This window comes from Vespula vulgaris, chromosome 3 (genome assembly GCF_905475345.1).
Source record: "Vespula vulgaris chromosome 3, iyVesVulg1.1, whole genome shotgun sequence".
NCBI lineage: Eukaryota > Metazoa > Arthropoda > Insecta > Hymenoptera > Vespidae > Vespula > Vespula vulgaris.
Window position 1 is genome coordinate 4073283 of NC_066588.1, and position 20025 is coordinate 4093307.

At 29.4% G+C, this 20025-nt stretch overlaps 1 protein-coding gene across 4 annotated transcripts in view; it reads left to right on the top strand.

The window, feature by feature from the left end:
* The window catches only part of LOC127062612 (cytohesin-1), a 65446-nt gene that overhangs the window by 14039 nt on the left and 31382 nt on the right, over positions 1-20025 (top strand). The window contains exon 1 of one of the 4 annotated variants that reach the window (XM_050991142.1): positions 2007-4277. The exons of 2 other annotated variants lie outside the window; for them this stretch is intronic. In XM_050991142.1, coding sequence (XP_050847099.1) covers positions 4071-4277 — 207 coding nt within the window. In that variant the 5' untranslated portion in view covers positions 2007-4070. Of the gene's footprint in view, positions 1-2006; positions 4278-20025 lie in introns of those variants that run through there. One more of the 4 variants, XM_050991143.1, reaches the window with a different exon arrangement.

The window sequence follows — 20025 nt, forward strand, 5'->3', positions numbered from 1 at the left end:
GTAGATGTTATTATCGTTGATAGATTGTCGATGTATACACGTCCTTATTGATCAATATTATCAGCCAAACAATTTCTTACAATGGTATATAGATCCAATATCTGAGAAAGCTAATTTGGCAACGTTGCCCTTCCCTTTCCTAATTCCTTCACTTGGTGACACATAACATGTTTAGAACTAAGATCATTTCAGCAGATCCTTACCGGAATCGATACGAGTAAATACGTACGTGAGAATAGTTATTCTCGTTACACTTCGAAGTACAGTGCTCCGCTCGATCTTTCTAATTATCCAACTAAAAAGTTATTCCTCGAAATTCATCGCGAAATCATTTTAATCGTATTTTATATTAATTATTTCAATAAATCAATTCGAATATATATATGCATATATATATATATATAAAGAAAATTAAAAAAAAAAATTGTGTAAAGAAAAATATAATTTATTTAATTAAATATTATTTATATATAAAGAATTGAATAAATATGTACTTTTGCAGTGTTTAATTGACAGTGTTTCGGATTTTATTTCTTTTTCTTTTTCTCTTTCTCTCTCTCTCTTTCTGTCGATGTATATATACGTGTACATATATATATATATTTATGTATATATTGGGATGATACGATAAAATGTTATGTCGATATTTATATACGTAAATAGTTCGCGTGTGAAACGATCACGTGTGAAAGGGTTTGTTGTTTCTTGATTTGAATAAAGTTCGCGATGGCGCCGAAATCGTATACAGTTCAAGCAAGATGCAAGAAGAAGGAAGAAAGTGAAGCTTGCTGGACCAAGCAGCCGTGGTACCCGTTCTCGTTATTTAATATTTTTCAATTTAAACGAAAAAATATGAAGAAGAAGGTAATACATTTATTATTTTATTAATTATTTATTTATATATATATATATCTTTTTGTTTTCTTTCACGTATATAACATATTTAGGTTATCTTTCGAATTTACATAAAAATTATATTATTTTACGTTTTACATATATATATATATATTTTTTTTTGTGTGTTTACAATATATATGAACTCATATTTGAATGTACGAAAGAAATGTAAAATGTTCGAATTTTTAAATTTCTTTAGATCTCTCTGAAGTTAGTCGAAAATATATCCGTTAAAATAATTTTTTCTTTGTTAGCGAGAAAAAATGTGCCTTTAGGTATGCACGTACGTATGCACATATGAATGTACGTCACTAGGAGGAAGTTAGCACATCGAACCAATAACCGGCCGATCTACTTCGCGTTATGTTGATGAATGACGTGAGTCACGTCGTTAAGACTAATCCAAAGATTATGCCAGGAAATTTACTACAAAACACACACACACACACTATATATATATATTATATATAAATACATATATATATTATATAAATATGTACATTATTGTATGTACGTTATATTTACACTATATAGTATTTATATATGCACACATTATATATACATACACATTGTATAATTTATATATACATTATATATTATATATATACGTGCAACACACATACATATACAAAACTGATTGCGATTAGAAAGATTTTCATTGTAATCGTTAGCATTACGTGTCTCTCGAGCCACGTGATACAAAAGAAAAGAAAAAAGAAAAACAAGATAATTTGTATTTTTCATCGATAAAGAGATTCCAATCCGTTTATCGAATTTCTCGAATTGTGAGGTGGACCTTTTTACTTTTTTATTTTCTTGTTTATTTGCCTTCAACAGACAAGCTTTTCTTAAACTACGATAAATATAATCGGTGTCGTTGATAGTTCGTTGAAGGATGATAAAATAATCGGCCAAGTTTTTAGCTCGTCTGTGATTATTATTTCGTTGTTGGCATACAACAACAAATTGCAATATCTAAATGCGATACATTAGTATGCATGTATGCATATATATATGTATATACGTACATACGTATGCGTATCTCTTTGTTCTTCGTGAGAAGTTAAAGAGGTTAGGAAAAAAAAAAGAAAGAAAGAAAGAGAAAAAAATGACCTAGTATAATATCTAGATCGTTCATTTTAAATTACACAAAGTACATAAATTTTGTATGAAACAATGGAAGTGTTAAAAATTGAATGACCCATTGCCTCTCCTCTTCTTCCTCTTCGTTCTTTGTCGAAAAAGAAAAAAAAAGAGAGAGAGAGAAAGAGAGAGAGAAACAAAAGAAGATAAGAAATCGTAACGATAAATATACCGGTCAAATTCAAAAATCGAAGTGTTCTTCCGTGTAACAAAAGAAGAAAAAATAAAAAAAAAAGAAATAGGTTGACCGTTATCGATGGTATCTTTTGAACGGTTCGGAAGGGCACATTTTTCTCAATCGAGTCTCCATCGTAAAGACCCAAAAGAGAACCGTTCATCGGTGTGCAAAAGGGAGTTCTCTCGGCTCGTACTTCGCTTTTAAGCATGGTACATTCTTTCCGTGGCCGTTGCTACACGCACACACACACACATATATATCGATATAATGTACGTACACATACACAGGTAGCCGCATTTATAAGCACGTATAAGCAGAAATCGCAAGGGATATATGTTGTATGTATGTATGTGTATGTGTATCTATATCTATACTTCTTAGTTCAAATACAGTCTCATCCGATTGAAGTTCGTGGGGCATCCACAACGAGGCGCCAGGGCGCATGTTCCGCAAAGAAGTGACTATCGCTGTACGTTGAAAGAACGGCAGTCGCGCGCCGACCACGCATGGATGCGGTGTGTCGGGTGTTACGTTGGATGAAATTATCTTTTCTATATCTATATATATATATATATATAATATATATATTCTTTTTTCTCTGTCCACGCAAATTTTTACGATAATGTATTTCTATGTTTATCGGGATAATGATATAAAATAAGAAATATCGCAACGTTACAATTTCATTTCTCGACGAAGAGGAATTTTGTTTTTTTTTTTTAACTCTTGTCATCTCGTCGACGTTCATTCATATTTTCTCTTTTTCTTTTTCCTTTTTTTTTTCTCTATCGCGAGTGTGAAGACATAAATTATTATTGAAACGTGTTAGGTTTGTTATAAGTGATATAATATTTAATATCATTAGGATGAATGACATGTTTTTAACCGGTAGTGATTGATTCAGTGCGAATAAATAAATTAAATAAATAAATAAATAAATAAATACGTAAAAGTATCGTGCATCGTGTAAAGCGATCAATCGTGTTTTATAGTATCGTCTCGCGGCAACTCTTCGTGTTGATCTCGACCAATAGGATTAACGCGAGATCGGCAATTTTGAATCTGCCATTTTTGGCGGTTTTTTTAAGCGTGCGTGTGTGTGTATACCAATCGTATATAAGTAAATACGTTTTACCGCCGGCTTCTAGGAATATATACGACTAATTCGAAGTTACCATCATACCATATATATATATGTACAAGTCCATCGAAATTCTTCGAAGTAAATCCTGCGACATAGCAATAGTGTGGTGAAGGCAGTTCGTAGTGAGGCAAAATTCCTTTGTTGAATTAACGGACGATAAGTGTGAGAAAAAAGAAGAAGAAGAAGAAAAAGAGATAATAGTGGTTGATGTTCGAAATCGTATTGGATAGATCTCATTAGAAAGGAATGACCAATTAGCGGTGGAAGGGAAGAACTTCGAAGAAAATAAAAGAAAAGAGAAACAAAAAAAGAAGAAGTAGTGGACGAATAATAATGAACGTATAAAAGAAAAAGAAAAATAAAAGAAGGACGATGATCGTTAGTCGGGTTTTCTTTCTTTCTTTTTTTCCTCGTTCTTTTTTACATCGGTATCATCGCGATCGGTTTGAACGGGGAGACGATTTTCGTTCGTGAAACTTCGTAATAATTCGTGACCATTCGGGAAAATTCGGGAAAATTCGGAGGATTTCGAATTTTCTCGGGTAAACGTGTATCGTAGGTGAGAGGTTAGGTGGGAATAAGAAAAAAAAAAGAGGGAGAAGAAAAAGAAAAAGAATAAAGAAGTGCAGGAAGAGGAGGACAGAAGTAGTAGGAGTAGAAAGATAAGAAGAAGACATATAAAGGCAAGTTCGTTCTGGCGCCAGAGGAATGATTTTCACCGGAAGGTCGGTCGACGCTCTCGACGAGGTACGCGGTAGCAGCGGCGTCGTCGTCCAGAGCGACGAGCGTCGCGACGTTAAAGCCGTCGCTATAGCAGCCGGTTGGTTCTCCAGTTTGCGCAGACCCGGCAAGAGGAACAAGAGATCCTGCCAAAAACAGGCTAAGAGTGCTTGGGACCTTACCACGTTATCTACGGTTAGATTATTTTCTTCTTCTTTCTTTTCTTCTTTTTATAGTTTGAGAGTATATTTAATCTTGACCCTCTACATATATCATTTTTAAAGTTTTATATATATATATATGTATGTATATATGTATGTAGCAAAAAAAAATAAATTATAAGAAAATTTCCACACACACACACACATATATATGTGTGTGTATATATATATATTTGTAATAATAGTATTAGATAAAAAATTTCGATATATATGCATACGTATATATTGAAATTTGTTGTCGTTATATAATTAGAAAAATTTTCCGAATATGTATATATACATACATATATGTAAAATTAGAAAAAAAAGTTTCAAAATATACATATACATACGCGCGCGTGTGTGTGTGTGTGTGTATTTGGAAATCTTTTTCTAATTTTTATCGTTTTTATGAAAAATCGTTGGTTCATACTGGAAATTAATATTTCTTAATATTTAGTATATTATAATATTATGTAACTATATGGTTATACATAATATAGTGTGTGTGTGTGTGTAACTCTAGATGGTTATAATATACTCTATTAAATATAACTACATAACATATAACTAATAAAGAAAGAGACAATTATATAGTTACACCAACCATACTATATAGTATATCTATAAAATTTTTCACATTATATAATTGTCACATTACAATTGGACGTAAAAACAAAATTGGCTTCTAAGGAGTTAACCAAACAATTTAATTTAACTTAACTATAACCATACATGTTTTGTCTCTCTCTCTCTCTCTCTCTCTCTTTCTTTCTTTCTCTCTCTCTCTTTTTTGAAATTAATCGAATAGATTCGTAAGAGTCGCGAATAAAACCGGCAATCACCGAGCTCTCGTAATCGAACTGAACCGAATCGAATGAAATCGAATAGAATCGAATCGAATCGAAACGAAACGGAACGAAGTGAATCCAAAAGCTCTGATAGCCGACCGATAATTGAAAGCTGGCCAAACGTCGTTTCGTAAATAAATCCTACGTGATTAAGAACATAGTATACCGTCTTTTGGTGTACCGGTATTGCTCTACCTATGGCTACAGCCACGTCTACGGCTACGGCTACGGCTACGGCTACGGCTACGACTATGACGACGGTAAAATGCGATCTACGGCGCCTTACGGAGACTTTGCCAAGGAGACAAATTTATTTCTAGGCGCGGCCGTCGGCTCGCAAGAAAGAGATCGTACGTACGTACGTATATATGTATGTATGTACTTACTTATTTACTTAGTTACTTACTTAACTTTACATGTTTCTCTTCTTTTATTTTATTTTCAAATATATGTTTTCAATATTTTCTTTTCTATTTAGTCGAAATTTATTGTTTCTTTTATTTAGTTTGAGAATGTTTGTGTAATCTGTTTTGCAATTTTCTTTATCATCCATTAAGCTTCAAATAAAAATTTATATATATATGGAGTATATTGTAAAGAAGTTATTATATATATACTATGTAATATAGTATATTTATTATATACACTATATTGTATATGTGTGTGTAATGTATAATATATTAATTATATTTTATATATATGATGTATGTGTATGTATGTGCTTAGAAAGAAAAAAAAGAATAAAGAAAATATAATAATTACTGTACAATATACTGTATATTATATATATATATATAATTAAAAAATATATATATATAATAAATAATAAATTCTTATTCGAAGTTAAATCGACGATAAAGTAAATCGTTAAACACAGATTCAGTCTGTATAAACATATATATATATATTATACACATATATTTATATACTGTGTACATCTTTATACGATAAGATATCATTTAATTAGTAACCTTATCGTGATTAGTAACAAAAGAAACAGAAAAACAAAAGAAAATAAAGTATACGTAAGAACCGGAAATTACTATTACGTACTTATTCGTTTGATTCATCTTCACACTTCTAATAATTCAAGTTGAAAGGAATTTGTGTAGTTCCATCATCTTGTACATAGAAGCAACGTCAAATCAAAAGAAGAATTTATCCAATTAATGATGGATCGTAATCGATCATATCTCTCTTGAACGACGACATTAATCGTCGTTATCGAATACTGTACCCTATATATGTATCTATGTATGTATGTATCTTACACGTACGTATATGTTGATATACATATACGTATCTATGTATGTATATGGATGATGGGAATTTACGCACGTATATCGAGTATATACAAGTACGTATTTATGACTATTGCTGTACGCATTTATGCATGCATGCATGCATACATGCATATATGTGTATATGTATGTATATATTTGTACGTATGAATAATGCGTCTCATATAATGCATGCATTATAGAATGAAGAATGGAATCCAGATTCTCGATTTCGAAGGATACACAACATCGACCGATGTATCCATCGTCTAATGACAAGGCTACGTAATATACATAAATACTAGAGATCATATCCGTATATACATATATATTGATAGAGAAACGTTTAAGATGCATACGTATGCATATATACACACACGCACGTGTGTTATATATATGTATATATAGCTACGTCACGAACGATAAATCGAAGTCCCGCTTTGACTCAAGTAGTAGTTCGTCGTACAGGGTTGCGCCTTATTTATAGATCGAATTCAGGATACACAAATGGCGCCTTACGCAAACCTACTTCCAATTCGATACAGTTCGAAATCTATCCGCGATAGATGCATTTTATGTCTAGTATCTTCGTGTATCTTCTTTGTTTGGTTAGGTCTGTTTCTTGAAAAACAATAAGAAAAAAAAAATGGAAAGGAAAGAGGGAAGGAAGAAAAAAGAAAGAGAGAATAAATTAATAAATAAATAAGAAATGGAAAAGTTTCTTTTCTATTCGCCTAACTTCGGCACAACAAGGAAGTAACTGTTCTATCGTAAATACGTCAACTCTTTGCAAACTATTTTATATATATATATATATAAGGAACATAAATGTGAAAAAATTATTTATATTTATATATAAATAATTATGTTATTAAATTTATAATTTTTCTTTTCTTTTTTTTTGTAAATCAATTATGAATTCATTCACTGTCGTCTTTAAAATATTTTTGCAAATATTTATATTCTTATTTATAAATTATATATATATATATAAACAAATATACATATAAATCAAAAAGAAATATATAAATAATTATTTTTCATGTTCATTTTTATAATACTTTTGTAAAATATTTTTTAAATGCAAAACACAGACAAATCAATTGTTGTGTAAATAACACACTTACATTAATTAATGGAACTATTCTATTTGTTCTACTACGATCTTTTTGATCGATTATTATCATTATTATTAGTGCTATTATTATCATAACGTGACCAGTCGTCTTCCATTCTCGTGTGACCTTTCGCGACGTTGAAAACTTTTCTACTATTTCGCGATCCATTATCTTTTCCAGTTCCTCTCAAGGTCGCTTTGCATGGCGAAACTCGCATTCGTTGCATCAATATGATTTCTACGTTCAAAATGCGTACTATATGTATACGCATACGTATATGTATATATAATATACGATTTAACGTCAGGACCTTGTATAGTATATATATATATATATATATATATATATATATATATATAATTCAAAAAGAAAGAGAGAGAAAGAGAGCAAAGAAATATTTTTTATTGCGTTTATATTTGCGCAAATATTTGTTAGGAACTTTTTAGAAATGACGAGGTGTGTGTGTGTGTGTGTGTGTGTGTGTGTGTGTATTTTTCATTAATAAAATTAGATGGAGAAATGAATAAATGAAAACAGTTTAATATCAGGTTTTTATTCTCATGAGAAATATAAGTGAGTATTTCTAACGTTAATTATATCATATATAAATATTATTAGATTTATTTTAAAAGTGATAATAAATTTTAATAAATAAGAAAATAAATAAATAAATAAATAAATAAATATGAGAAACCGTTTAAGCATCGGGGTTCCTCCTTGTGCTATCAAAGAAAAAAAGATGAGAAATATTTCTGTCATTTATTCATTTTTATGAATTATTATTAATCATTTATCCATTCATTCATTTATATGAAATATTTTTATCAAATATTTTTCAAACTATGACCAATCAATTATTCTGATTAATATTAACAAAAACAAAATTTTATATATATATAATAATAATAATAATAATAATAAAATGGACGACAAATATTTGTTGCAGAAACATTTCAGAGACGACAACAAATTCTTAATTGCTAAAATGATTAACAAACAATATATACATAGAAATAACTGATTGTTTATCACTGTTTGTTTTTATAAAATACATCCGTAAAATATTTTTTAAACTATGTCCAATCAATTTTTCTGATTGATTAAAAAAAAAAAAAGAGAGAGAGAGAGAGAGAGAAAGAAAGAGAAAGAGCATTTTTAGGCAATTTAAAAGAAAATAATCGACACTTCAAATTCGATAATAATTCTTTTGAAACTATTATATTCTTCTATCGTGATCTTTCTATGAAGCTTTTAGGTTAATCGTAAATGATCACGCAAGGAATCGGCGCGTCATCATCCTCGATTCGGCATATAAAAGTCTTTCTCGTACGACCTTGCGCACCTTACTGAAAATATTCCATTCGAGAGAATTCTCTCGTTTACTCGGTTGAGTGGCATCGATAGTCACGTAGAAAATTCATGAGAGAGAAGGTGTATGCGCGTGTATCAGTGCGTATGTTGCCTCTCACTCACGTGAGAACTCTGCATGATGATTTATATCGTTAGAACGAATCAGAGATGTCTGGATTCGTTTGAATACATGATTGATGACGTTGATAACGTTTTAAAGCAGTCAAGTGGAACGTCTGTGAATGGGATGCGTGTGTGTGTATTTGTATGATATTTAATTTTTTTTTTTTAATTTTTTTTATTTATTTTTCTTTTTCCATCTTTTTGGTTTTTTTTTTTATTCGATACGCGACAAAGAACAAATATTTATCGACGGTCGGTAAACATTTTTCGTTAGCTCTTTGCAATGTGGTTAATAACTCCGCACCCTTATCTCTCTTATAATAATCTCAGATTATCTTTTAATAGACTCGGGGAATAATTTATCGAAGTTCTACAAGGGGAAATCTATTTATGTCAGAATTATTATGTAACCATAAAGTTCGTTCGTAAAGTAAAAATATCTTTGCACTCGTTAGATATAGGAGCTCGTGCGATCGGCACAGACAATATTTATTTTAGCTCAATCTTTCAAGTATAAATAAATGAATAAATAAATAAATAAATAAATAAATAATTGTATGAATGAATATAAATGAATTAACGATCTTGATTTAATGAAAGATAATAATTGTTGAAATTGTATAACTCATATACACACAAATATATATATATTATATATATATATTTATTATATATTATGATGAATGTGTTCCAAGTTCTCTGTTATTGACGTCAGGGACATGACATTTGTTCGAATTTATTGTGTTAGAATATCTGATAGGTTAGATTATGTAAATTGACATTGAAATGTGGACAACTGGTTCATAGAGATTATTATTGATATCTTATTATTCTTATAAGAATCATTCGAAAGTTTTGATATTGAAAATAAAATTAAAAAAAAATAAATAAATAAATAAATAAACAAAAATAACAAAAGGACTATCGAGGAGAGGGGACATTTTTGCGAAGATGACGACAACGAAACAAAGACGAATGTGATACTCGAAAAACAGTGTTGCCAAAGCGACGACGTCCTACCTGGTTCAATATTGCAGTCGAGCAGCAAATTAGCATTAGCTTGGTACGATCTAGGGTACTGATAACAAAACTGATATAGCACCATTTATCACCTGGTAACATTTCCGATACAGTCTTATTGCACGAGAAGAAAAAAAAAAACAAATACAGATGTATAACAGAGATATACAAATCGTTGGATCCTACTATGATGATCTTATTATTGTGATCTCTGCAATTCTTTATTGCTGTCTGTTGACATCATCGAACGATTATTTTCTTTTCTTTAAACGACATATGTCTGTCGGCAATGATGATGACGACGACGACGACGACGACGACGACGACGAAAAAACAATCTTATGATCATGTATCACAGAGTAAAATTAACTTTATGTGCTTGTATAAGAGATCAAAAAAAGAATAAAAATTGAGGTTAGGTCGATGATGATGATGATTCGTTGACAATTTTTATTCATTTCGAAATAATCTCATCGTGATCTTTTCATTTTCAGTAATGATCTTAAACCTTTTCATTGGTTCATCGTCATTTTAACCATAATTTTTTCATTCACATCTATATGCGTTTGTATATTCTTTCGTAATCTTCATCTTTTCTTTTTTTCTTAATCATTCATCATTTTAACATCTTCAATATTTCAATTTTATCTTACGATTGACATAAATTTGTAAGTTACGATTTTCGAAATTTTATTGATCGTTAATAATATCTTTCCATACATAGTATAACTTTTACATTAACACTTTCACCAAATATAAACTTACTATGAAATACAAGCAGATATAAAAATAATTTATTACTTTTATCGATCGTTACAAATTATTAATAGTAATCTTTTTAATAATATCTTTTTTAAAAGTAAAATTAATACGAATATTATATTTATTATAAATTAATATTAATATTATATACAGAAATATATTATAACGATTTAACTTTTGATGGGGGTTAAATTAAATCGCCATTTTGATGCCGTTTAGTGCTTTCATTTCCGATTCTCGTTTTCGTATATATTCATCTCTCTCTCTCTCTCTCTCTCTCTCTCTCTCTCTCTCTCTCTCCCCCCTCCTCTCTATGTTGTATACTAAAAAGGATAAAAAAAAAATAGAATTGGAGTCATGCCAAAATGAAAGATACATACCTACCATCGTATTGTAAGTGTTTGATGAACGGACAGCTAACAGCATTGTCGATAATCGGCAATACAGCAACGATTGAGGTATATCCGGTTCGTTCTCGCATTATACGCAAACAGTTTTTCGTTAGCTCGTTCATCCTGTCTATTACCACGTCATTTATCTCTTCTCTTTATTATTTCGTCTCTTCTTTTGTCATTTCCTCTTATCGCAGTTTTACTCGAATTATCTTATTCTTACAATTTATGTTCTTTTCTCTCTCTTTTTTTATTTTCATTTTATTTTATTTTTTTTATTTTTTTTATTTAAAATATATATCGATATCGTTGTATATTTATTTTCATAAATTTACTCTCGTTGCGGGATTGTCGAATCATCGATTTTTATAAATAAAAAAAAAAAAAAAAGGATTAAGGACTATTTTTGTATTAAGAAGGAAAAAAAGAAAACGAAAAATTATTTCGTATTACTTTTAAGTGTACAATATCATTCTTATATTATAAAATCATTAATTTTTATTCATTTCATTTGTTACATAAATAATCGAGTACGTTTTCTCGCTTCTTCTTTTCTTTTTTAAATAATTATTGAAAAAATTATTAATGAAAAAAAATTTTACAAACATTTTTGTTTGAGCGCATTCGATTATCCTTTTATCTTCATATTTATACTTGCAAAATTTGAGAAAGTTTAGTTTGATATTAAAATAATACTTATTTACTTTTCTTTACTCTTTTTGTATCAATTTATTTATTTATTTATTTATTTATTTATTTATTTATTCGCGATCGTACGATTTTCGATTCCTCGAAAGGAAGCCACTACTACATACTTATCGTAAGCGGATGAACACGCAACGACTTTCCTTTTCGCTGTTTTATTTTTTCAAGCTGATCCGCATTAAGGGTCAAAAGTCGAGCGTCCTTTCCATTAAAAGCAACCAACCCTCGTTCTCGTTCTCGTTCACGTCCACGAATCGACTTAGGTATACTTCTCTCGTGAGCTTCGTAAGCACCGTCGGAGGACTGAATTTTTTATGATGTAAATGAAAAAAAAAAAATAATAATAATAATAAAAATCAAGAGAGAAAGAAAGATCAAGAGAAGAAATAAATAAAGAAAGAAAGGGAAAAAAGAATTGCTTTGAATTTCAAGTACTCTTATATGCAAACTTAAGTCGCGAAAACTTCAGATAGAAGTACGAAGAAAAAGAAAGTAAAAAAAAAAAATAATAAAACAAAAATTAAGAAAAAAATAAAATAAAATAAAATAAAATAAAATTAAAAATAAAAGTCAAAGCGAGGCTCGATCGAAAGTAGAACAGCCCTAAGACTCTTATACATAGATATATTTATACATGTAAGATGGTTACATACATATATACGTACGTATGTACGATCGTAAGGACTTGCAAGATGTCATCGTTCCCTTAATTATTATTTCATTTTACTTATTTTTTTTTTTTTCTTTTTTCTTTTATATGCATACGTGTACACGTACATATGTAGATAATTAACCATAAGACGTGCAAGATGTCACCGCTCCCCTATTTATTATTATTATTATTATTATTATTATTATTATTATTATTATTATTATTATTATTATTATTATTATTATTATTATTATTATTATTATTATTACTATTACTATTACTATTATTATTACTATTACTACTACTACTACTACTACTATATTTTTTCTTTTTCTTTTTTTGTCTTTCCTTCTTTTTCGAGATATCCCGTCAACCGTGCGATTATTTTTAGATCTAAAAGAGACACAAGAAGACGAAGAAGACCAAGAAGAAGAAGAAGGTTGGTAGGAGGGGAGGGAGGGGGGAAGAGTGAGAGGGTGTTGGGAACGGAACGAGGGTGTAGCGTAAAGTTTATACACCGTCGTTGTTGTTATGATGGTTACACGTCATGGTACTTATAATGCTCACAAGAATATGTGGGTCGTATTACTTTCAGTCGAAGCGTATGTTGCAAGGATTATATTTATATCTACCCTGTGTCTCCGTAAATGCGTTTATCCTGGCGGAACGTGTCACTGGCCGCGGGATCTCTCTATCTCCCTTCTACCCACCCCTTAATAATAGTAATAGTAGTAGTAGTAGTAGCAGCAGTTGCTTGTCTTGTGTCGGTCATGTTACATTTTTCAGTAAAAAAAAAAAAGAGAGAGAGAGAAAAAATTTATTTTTTATCTTCGTTCGTTCCGTTGATTTTTATTTATTTTTTTTTTCGTTCCTCTTCTTTTTTTTTCCTTTTTCTTCTTATTCCTCATATTCTTCTTATTCTTTTTCTTTCTTTTATAACTCATTGTAGAAGAAACTTTGCTCGGTATATGCGAGATACATGGTACATCGGTTAAGGTGTAATAGAGCGAGCAAGAGAACTCGAGGGTGATATCAAAACATTTAAAAAGTGGGTGGACTTGGGGATGGATGATGAGGGATTGAAGGTGGAGGATTAGGGGTGGGTATGGGAATGAGGGTGTGGGAATGGCAAGTCTCGTTATCGCGGTCGTTTAACTCTACCTTTCTCCAATCGAATATTTTTATATCGGAGGTGTGTGATATATAAACGTTTGGAGATATATATAAAATACAAAGTATTTTAACTTGTTGATTATTATTAAAATAATAATAATAGTAGTAATAAAGAACAAAAATTATCAAAGTACATGAAACTCTTTTATGAGGGACTTTTTTTTTTTTTTAATTATTATTAAAAAGAATTAATTTCAATTTTCTTCAATAATTTCATTCAATAATAGAATATAAAATTTTACAATTTTAACGTCGTATATGTATATTGCAAAAAAAAAAAAAAGAAAAGAAGAGAATTTGATTTCTCTTGCGAAGTATTTTGAAAAAGTGTAAAATAGACGAGTAGAAAACATATATATAAATAAAAATAGAAGTACAAGAATAAATATATATTTAATTATACATTAATCTTATATATAAATATATAAGACAGTAGAAACATTTCGATCAAATCGAAGGTACATAATTTTAAAAAAAAAAAGATTATATTCTCTTTTGCAATTTTGATAAGAAATAACGTGCGAGAGAGAAAGAGAAAGAAAAATAAAGTAAAAGAAAAAAAAAATATTGATCGTTTCCCTCATTTGCTTGGATATCGGAATCGCAGGAGGCGTAACCGGATACTGCCTATCTAAAAGCTAATACACGCAGTGTCACGACTGTTTGCATCTGGAGAAGAGACTATTGTTGAACTTATGACTAATCAGTAATGTGAGCTTCTCTCTCTCTTTCTCTCATAGTCATATATCTATCTTTTCACGTAAATGACAGAGTCATCGATGATGATGGTGCACGATTCAATATAGAGTCGAATTACTGAATAATATATATATTATATATATATATATATTTTATATATATATTGTATGAAGTGTACACACACACACACACACAGATTCTCTCTTTCTTTCTTTTTTTTTTATTCCGTGTGTATGTGTCGTGTATGGTATGTGTATGCGTGCATCCATGCATTTATTTGCAAAGCCATTCATCAAATATCCTATCTTATATGTTCTTTCATTACTTCAACTACCCTCCTCCTCCTCTAAAGACCTCTTTCAATCATCTTTTTAAGAACTCCTTAACACAAAGGAAAAGAACTCCATTAGTATGTCATTATCTCTAATTGTTTGACTTTTAAACAATCCACAGTGGTCTCTAACGAATTAAAACTCTATCTTAGTCTATTTTAGTCTTCTAATAAATTATCAATTGGATAATTATACTTCGATTATCTTGAAAGTAATTTTTCTTGATAAAGAATATATTGGAGTTTTATTAGAAAATATTTCATTCTCGATGAAATAACAATTTTACTGATTTTACGATAGCAATCGATATTGATTATGTTCGAATAAATTGTTATAGTATGTGTAAAGTAATATGTGACAGTATATATAATATAATAATATATGATTGTTAAAATATAACAATTTATTTATTATATATAGATACATATTTTCAAATATTAATCAATGTTTTTACACACATATCTACACACACAAAATACTAATTATACGCGAGCAAACTTTTAACCAAATATTTATTATAAAATATGTAAAAATATTCAAGAATGCTTTTCCAAAAAAAAAGAACATATATATATAACATAATAAATAAGTTAATTGATTTATTATTATATATACTTACATATGATATACTTTTGAAAAACATTTCTCTACGTGCGAACAAAATAGAATTCTATTTTCGAACAATAGATATTTCTTTTATTTTTTGTTTAAATTCTTGCTTTGAAACTGATAGATGATTAGAAGACTCGTGGATAAAGTTATATGAGATAGATATATGTGACGAAGTGGAAAGAAACGTTTGGAATTCGGTTGAATTCTCTTGAGTTTCGAGAGAATCCAAAAGGTGGGAGAGGAAAAAGAGGAGTTAGAAATAGAGGAAGAGAGAGAATAGCAGACATGTTAGACTGTTAGAGAAAAGAAAGGTTTCCATTCTATCGGAAGGGAAGACCCGGAAAGTCGATGTCATTGTCCCAGAAATTTCGTGTATAATCGAAGTACTTTGAAAAAAAAGAAAGAAAAGAAAAGAAAGAGAGAGAGAGAGAATTTTATTCGTACACGTAAACGTATCATCATTTGTGCTGCACTCTGGTGTTCTATTTAAGAATCACGAATCTATAATTTTTGGAAAATGGCCAACGATTATCTAATTAAAAAAATAAATAAATAAATAAATAAATAATAATGAATAATAATGAATAGAAAAAAAATTAAAAGTTAATGGTAATAAAAAGAAATAGAAAAAAGTTAATGACGGTAATAAAGATAAAAAAAAATAAAAAGTAAAAAAGATAAACTGTTTCTTTTTTTTTTCTTTTTTCTTAAATATTAAAAGGCGCTTAAATGCAATCCAATTGTTTATTGTACAACTACTACAAATGTATCACGTGCCAAAAACTCCACGACTGTTTTTGTCTCTCCTTGCTGTTTCAGTTTTCATACTAATTTGTATAAGTTCGTAGATAAGTACGAGATGTTCTTCGAACTTTGTCATCGATTTTAATCTGTTCATTATTTAAGTCGCGTTAATATATTCTAGTAGAGTCGATTAGAAAATAACAACTCGAACGTACTTGAAAAGTTTCTATACGAAGCAACTTTTTTTTCTTTTTTTTTCTTTCTTTTCTTTTCTTTTCTTTTCTTTTTCCAATCTTGTTGTTTAACACGGGAACATTTATATTATTACACATTTATTCGTTGAATTTCGCGCTGTTTAAACGACTGTTAAAGTCTTATCCAAATTAATTATAATGTCGGGTGATATGTATATCTAAATTATGACGGACTTAAAAAAAAAAAAGAGAGAAAAGAAAGAAAGAAAAAAGTAGTTACATATATTACAAAATTACAATAACTTTACTATACTAAAAATAATAGCGTTGATTATATTATAATTTTAGATAGAACAGATTTCTATTCTGAAATAAAGAAAGATTAAAAGATTATAAAATAAAACGTTCATATGTGATTGTTGAAAGATACCTCATGTTTCATGTTTTTCACGATTGAGAGAAGAATCCATTTCTGCTTAAAGAAACTGAATCATTCCTGTAAATATCGGCAGCGAATTCCGATCGCGTAATCTTCTCTCTGTCTTTCTCTCTCTCTCTCTCTATCTCTATCTATCTATCTCTCTCTCTCTCTCTCTCTCTATCTGTCTATCTGCCTATCTATCTCTATCTCTTTTTCTTTTTATTTCACGATCTCCTGACGCACGTTGCCGTACGAGAAACACTTGTTTTTGCTTTTACTAGTAGATTAGCAAAGCCACGCTTCGAGTACGTGAACTAATAAATTCAAACACTCCATGAACTTTCGATGAAAAAAGTTTCAATCTGCGATATTAAATTTCCTTTTTCTTTCTTTCTTTTTTTTTTTTAATTTTCTTTTTATATTTATTATTATTATTATTATTATTTCTTTGTTATATAACATTACTATTTTTATCTTTCATGTATATGTGTGTATGTGTGTATAAGTGAATAATCAATATTTGTGACACACATACACAATTTTTGTATTTTATTAATGTAAAATTATTATTCAATTTGAATGAAAGTTTAAATCGTTTAAAATACTATATCGTGTCAATACTTTCTCCTTTGACTTCTTAACACGATTTCTGTGTTGTAATACTCTTATAACGATTCCAAGAATATATAAAATAAGTAAACTTAGAAATCAAGTTAACTAACATTCAACCAAACGAACGCATTCATTCGAGGGCCGATTTATGCATGAGATCTAATCAGCCAAATAATAGGAGCAATATTATCGCGTTTTTATTAGAACGCGTCTCAAGTACGACGACGTCGGACAACTCCGTTTGCCAGTTTTCCGAAGCGTTCGTTAGACCGTGAAAATTGTTTGGCGAATGCGTCGTTAGAGCGAAGAAATAAAAGAGACGAGTTATTTACTGTCTGTTGAACTTTCGATGATCTCGATGATAATTTTTTATTATCGAAGAAAGAAAAAAAGAAAGCATGTGCGTGCAAAATTATATTATATAAAATATCTTATTTATTATTTTTTTTTTTTTAATATTTTCAGTTATTTATTTGAAAAATGTTATCCAACATTTATCACGATTTTAATTATTCGAAAATATTCATTTTATATTGGCCAACGTTTTTTATTAATTTTCACGTTTAATAAAGATACAATACTTATTATTATTATTATATATATATAATTATTATATATGCAACAAAATAATAATAATAATTATTGGAATCAAATTTTGCCGCGTAAAAAATTTCACAATGGCGGATCATTGATTATGGCGTACATCTCGAAGTTATTTAACATGGCGAAAGCATTTTTATAGTTGTGTTTGTACGTTTCGTTTTATGTAAATAATAATGTAATGATGATCATTCGAATCAAATTCCTTCGCGTAAAAATTTCGCAGCCAATAGCGGAACAGGTATTTATGACGGGCGTTTCATAGTAGATATAACGAAAGTCGTTTATATATTATTTATGCCAAGTTAGAAGATACGGCAAACATGGAACATGGTAAGGTCGTTTAGAGATTCTAAGCTTCTGATGACTATCTATGACGCGATCTGACAATAAATCCAGTCTGTTCGTCGAAGCGCGACTTCCGCGAATTCCTTACCGTCACGTTTACTTAATTTATCTTTCTCATGCATATATACATATACACACATGCATATGTATGTATAGATATATATTCGTGGTATTGAGAATCCAAGATAGCAGCAATTACAACGGTATGTACAAAGAAAATATTCTAGCCAATTATTTTCATTATATAGAAATGCATATACATATATTATGAATTGTCCATAACCTAAATTACGATTGAAACGAATTTTAAGATGGCTACCTGTTTGATTATAAAGATACGATTTTTATAAATGCAATGTTTATCTTAGATAATTTTATTATTATTATTTTTTTTTTTTTTTTGATAATGATCTTTTTTACATGTCGATAATAGATTAATACATTACAGTGAAAAAAAAAAACAATTTCAAGTTGGCCAGGTGATGATTATCAAGAGGTTATTTTTATAAATGCGTGGGTTTTTTTCCTTGAATCAATAATAGATAACGCGACTATTTTCCTAATATAGAAATAAATTGAAAATGGCTATGGAATAATTATGAAGAAACTATTTTTATAAATGCATTATTTATCTCTCATTATTTTCCCTTGTTTTGTTCTTTTGTTTCCTCTGAAGCGATAATAGATAACTGCTAATATTCTAATCTTTATTAACATAGAAACGTTTATGTCAATCAAACCAACTTAAATTACAATGGGAAAAATTCAAGATGATTACGTAATGATCATATCTATATACGCATTATAAAAATAACAAATAAAAAAAAGAAATACATTGTTAATATATTAAAGATCGCGAATTTGTTTTCTTCTCCTGAAGCAATAATCAACAGCAGAGTTAATATTCCGATCAAATATTTTCTTAATATAGATATTTATATATGAATCATCCTAACCTAAAAATTACAAATTAAAAAAAAATTCCAAGATGGCTACGAGATATACAAGTTATATAAATGCTATTGTTCATCTTACAATTTTTTTTCTCGTTTCTTAACGATCTTTTTCTTTTGTAATTTTTTTTTTGTTCTTGCTCCGAAGGAATGAAAGATAATAATTATTGTTTTTATACGAAGAGGAACAATTAATGACAGTAAAGTTACGTTAGCTTCGAGCAACGGAGTACGATGCTCTCGCCCACGTTGTTCTGTTTCCCTTTCTCTCTTATTCTCTCTCTCTCTTTTTCCCGTCTCACTTTTCTCATCTATCGTTTAACCTGTCGAACTCAACGGAATGGATAATCGTTCGGCCTGTGAACTTTGACCGTCGCTCGGTACGCATGTACACCGATCGTGTTATCGTCGTCGTTTATACCGGACGCGAATAAGCGTCGTTCTTCGTTTGCATTGCGTTTGCTTGGTTAAAGAGTTAACTTTGTTAACCAATACGCTGACTATGACGATATTAAATTCAGTCTTACGAAGAGAACTTTGAACTTTATACTCTTTAAATCATTAATAAACATTTCGTTTCCATTCGGTGGGTATAATAAACGTTAAAGCGAACGAGGTTAAGTTAATTAGAGGAAATCGTAAAGATTTTTTTTTAATTATTTTTCTTTTTTTTTATTTTTTTTTCTATTTTTTCTACAAGTTTCGCAAGTTTTATCTTATTATCATTACTTTATTACTGTTACGCGTGTGTACTCGTGCGTGTAGTATGAAATCGTTATTGATAAAAAAAAAAAAAAAAGAA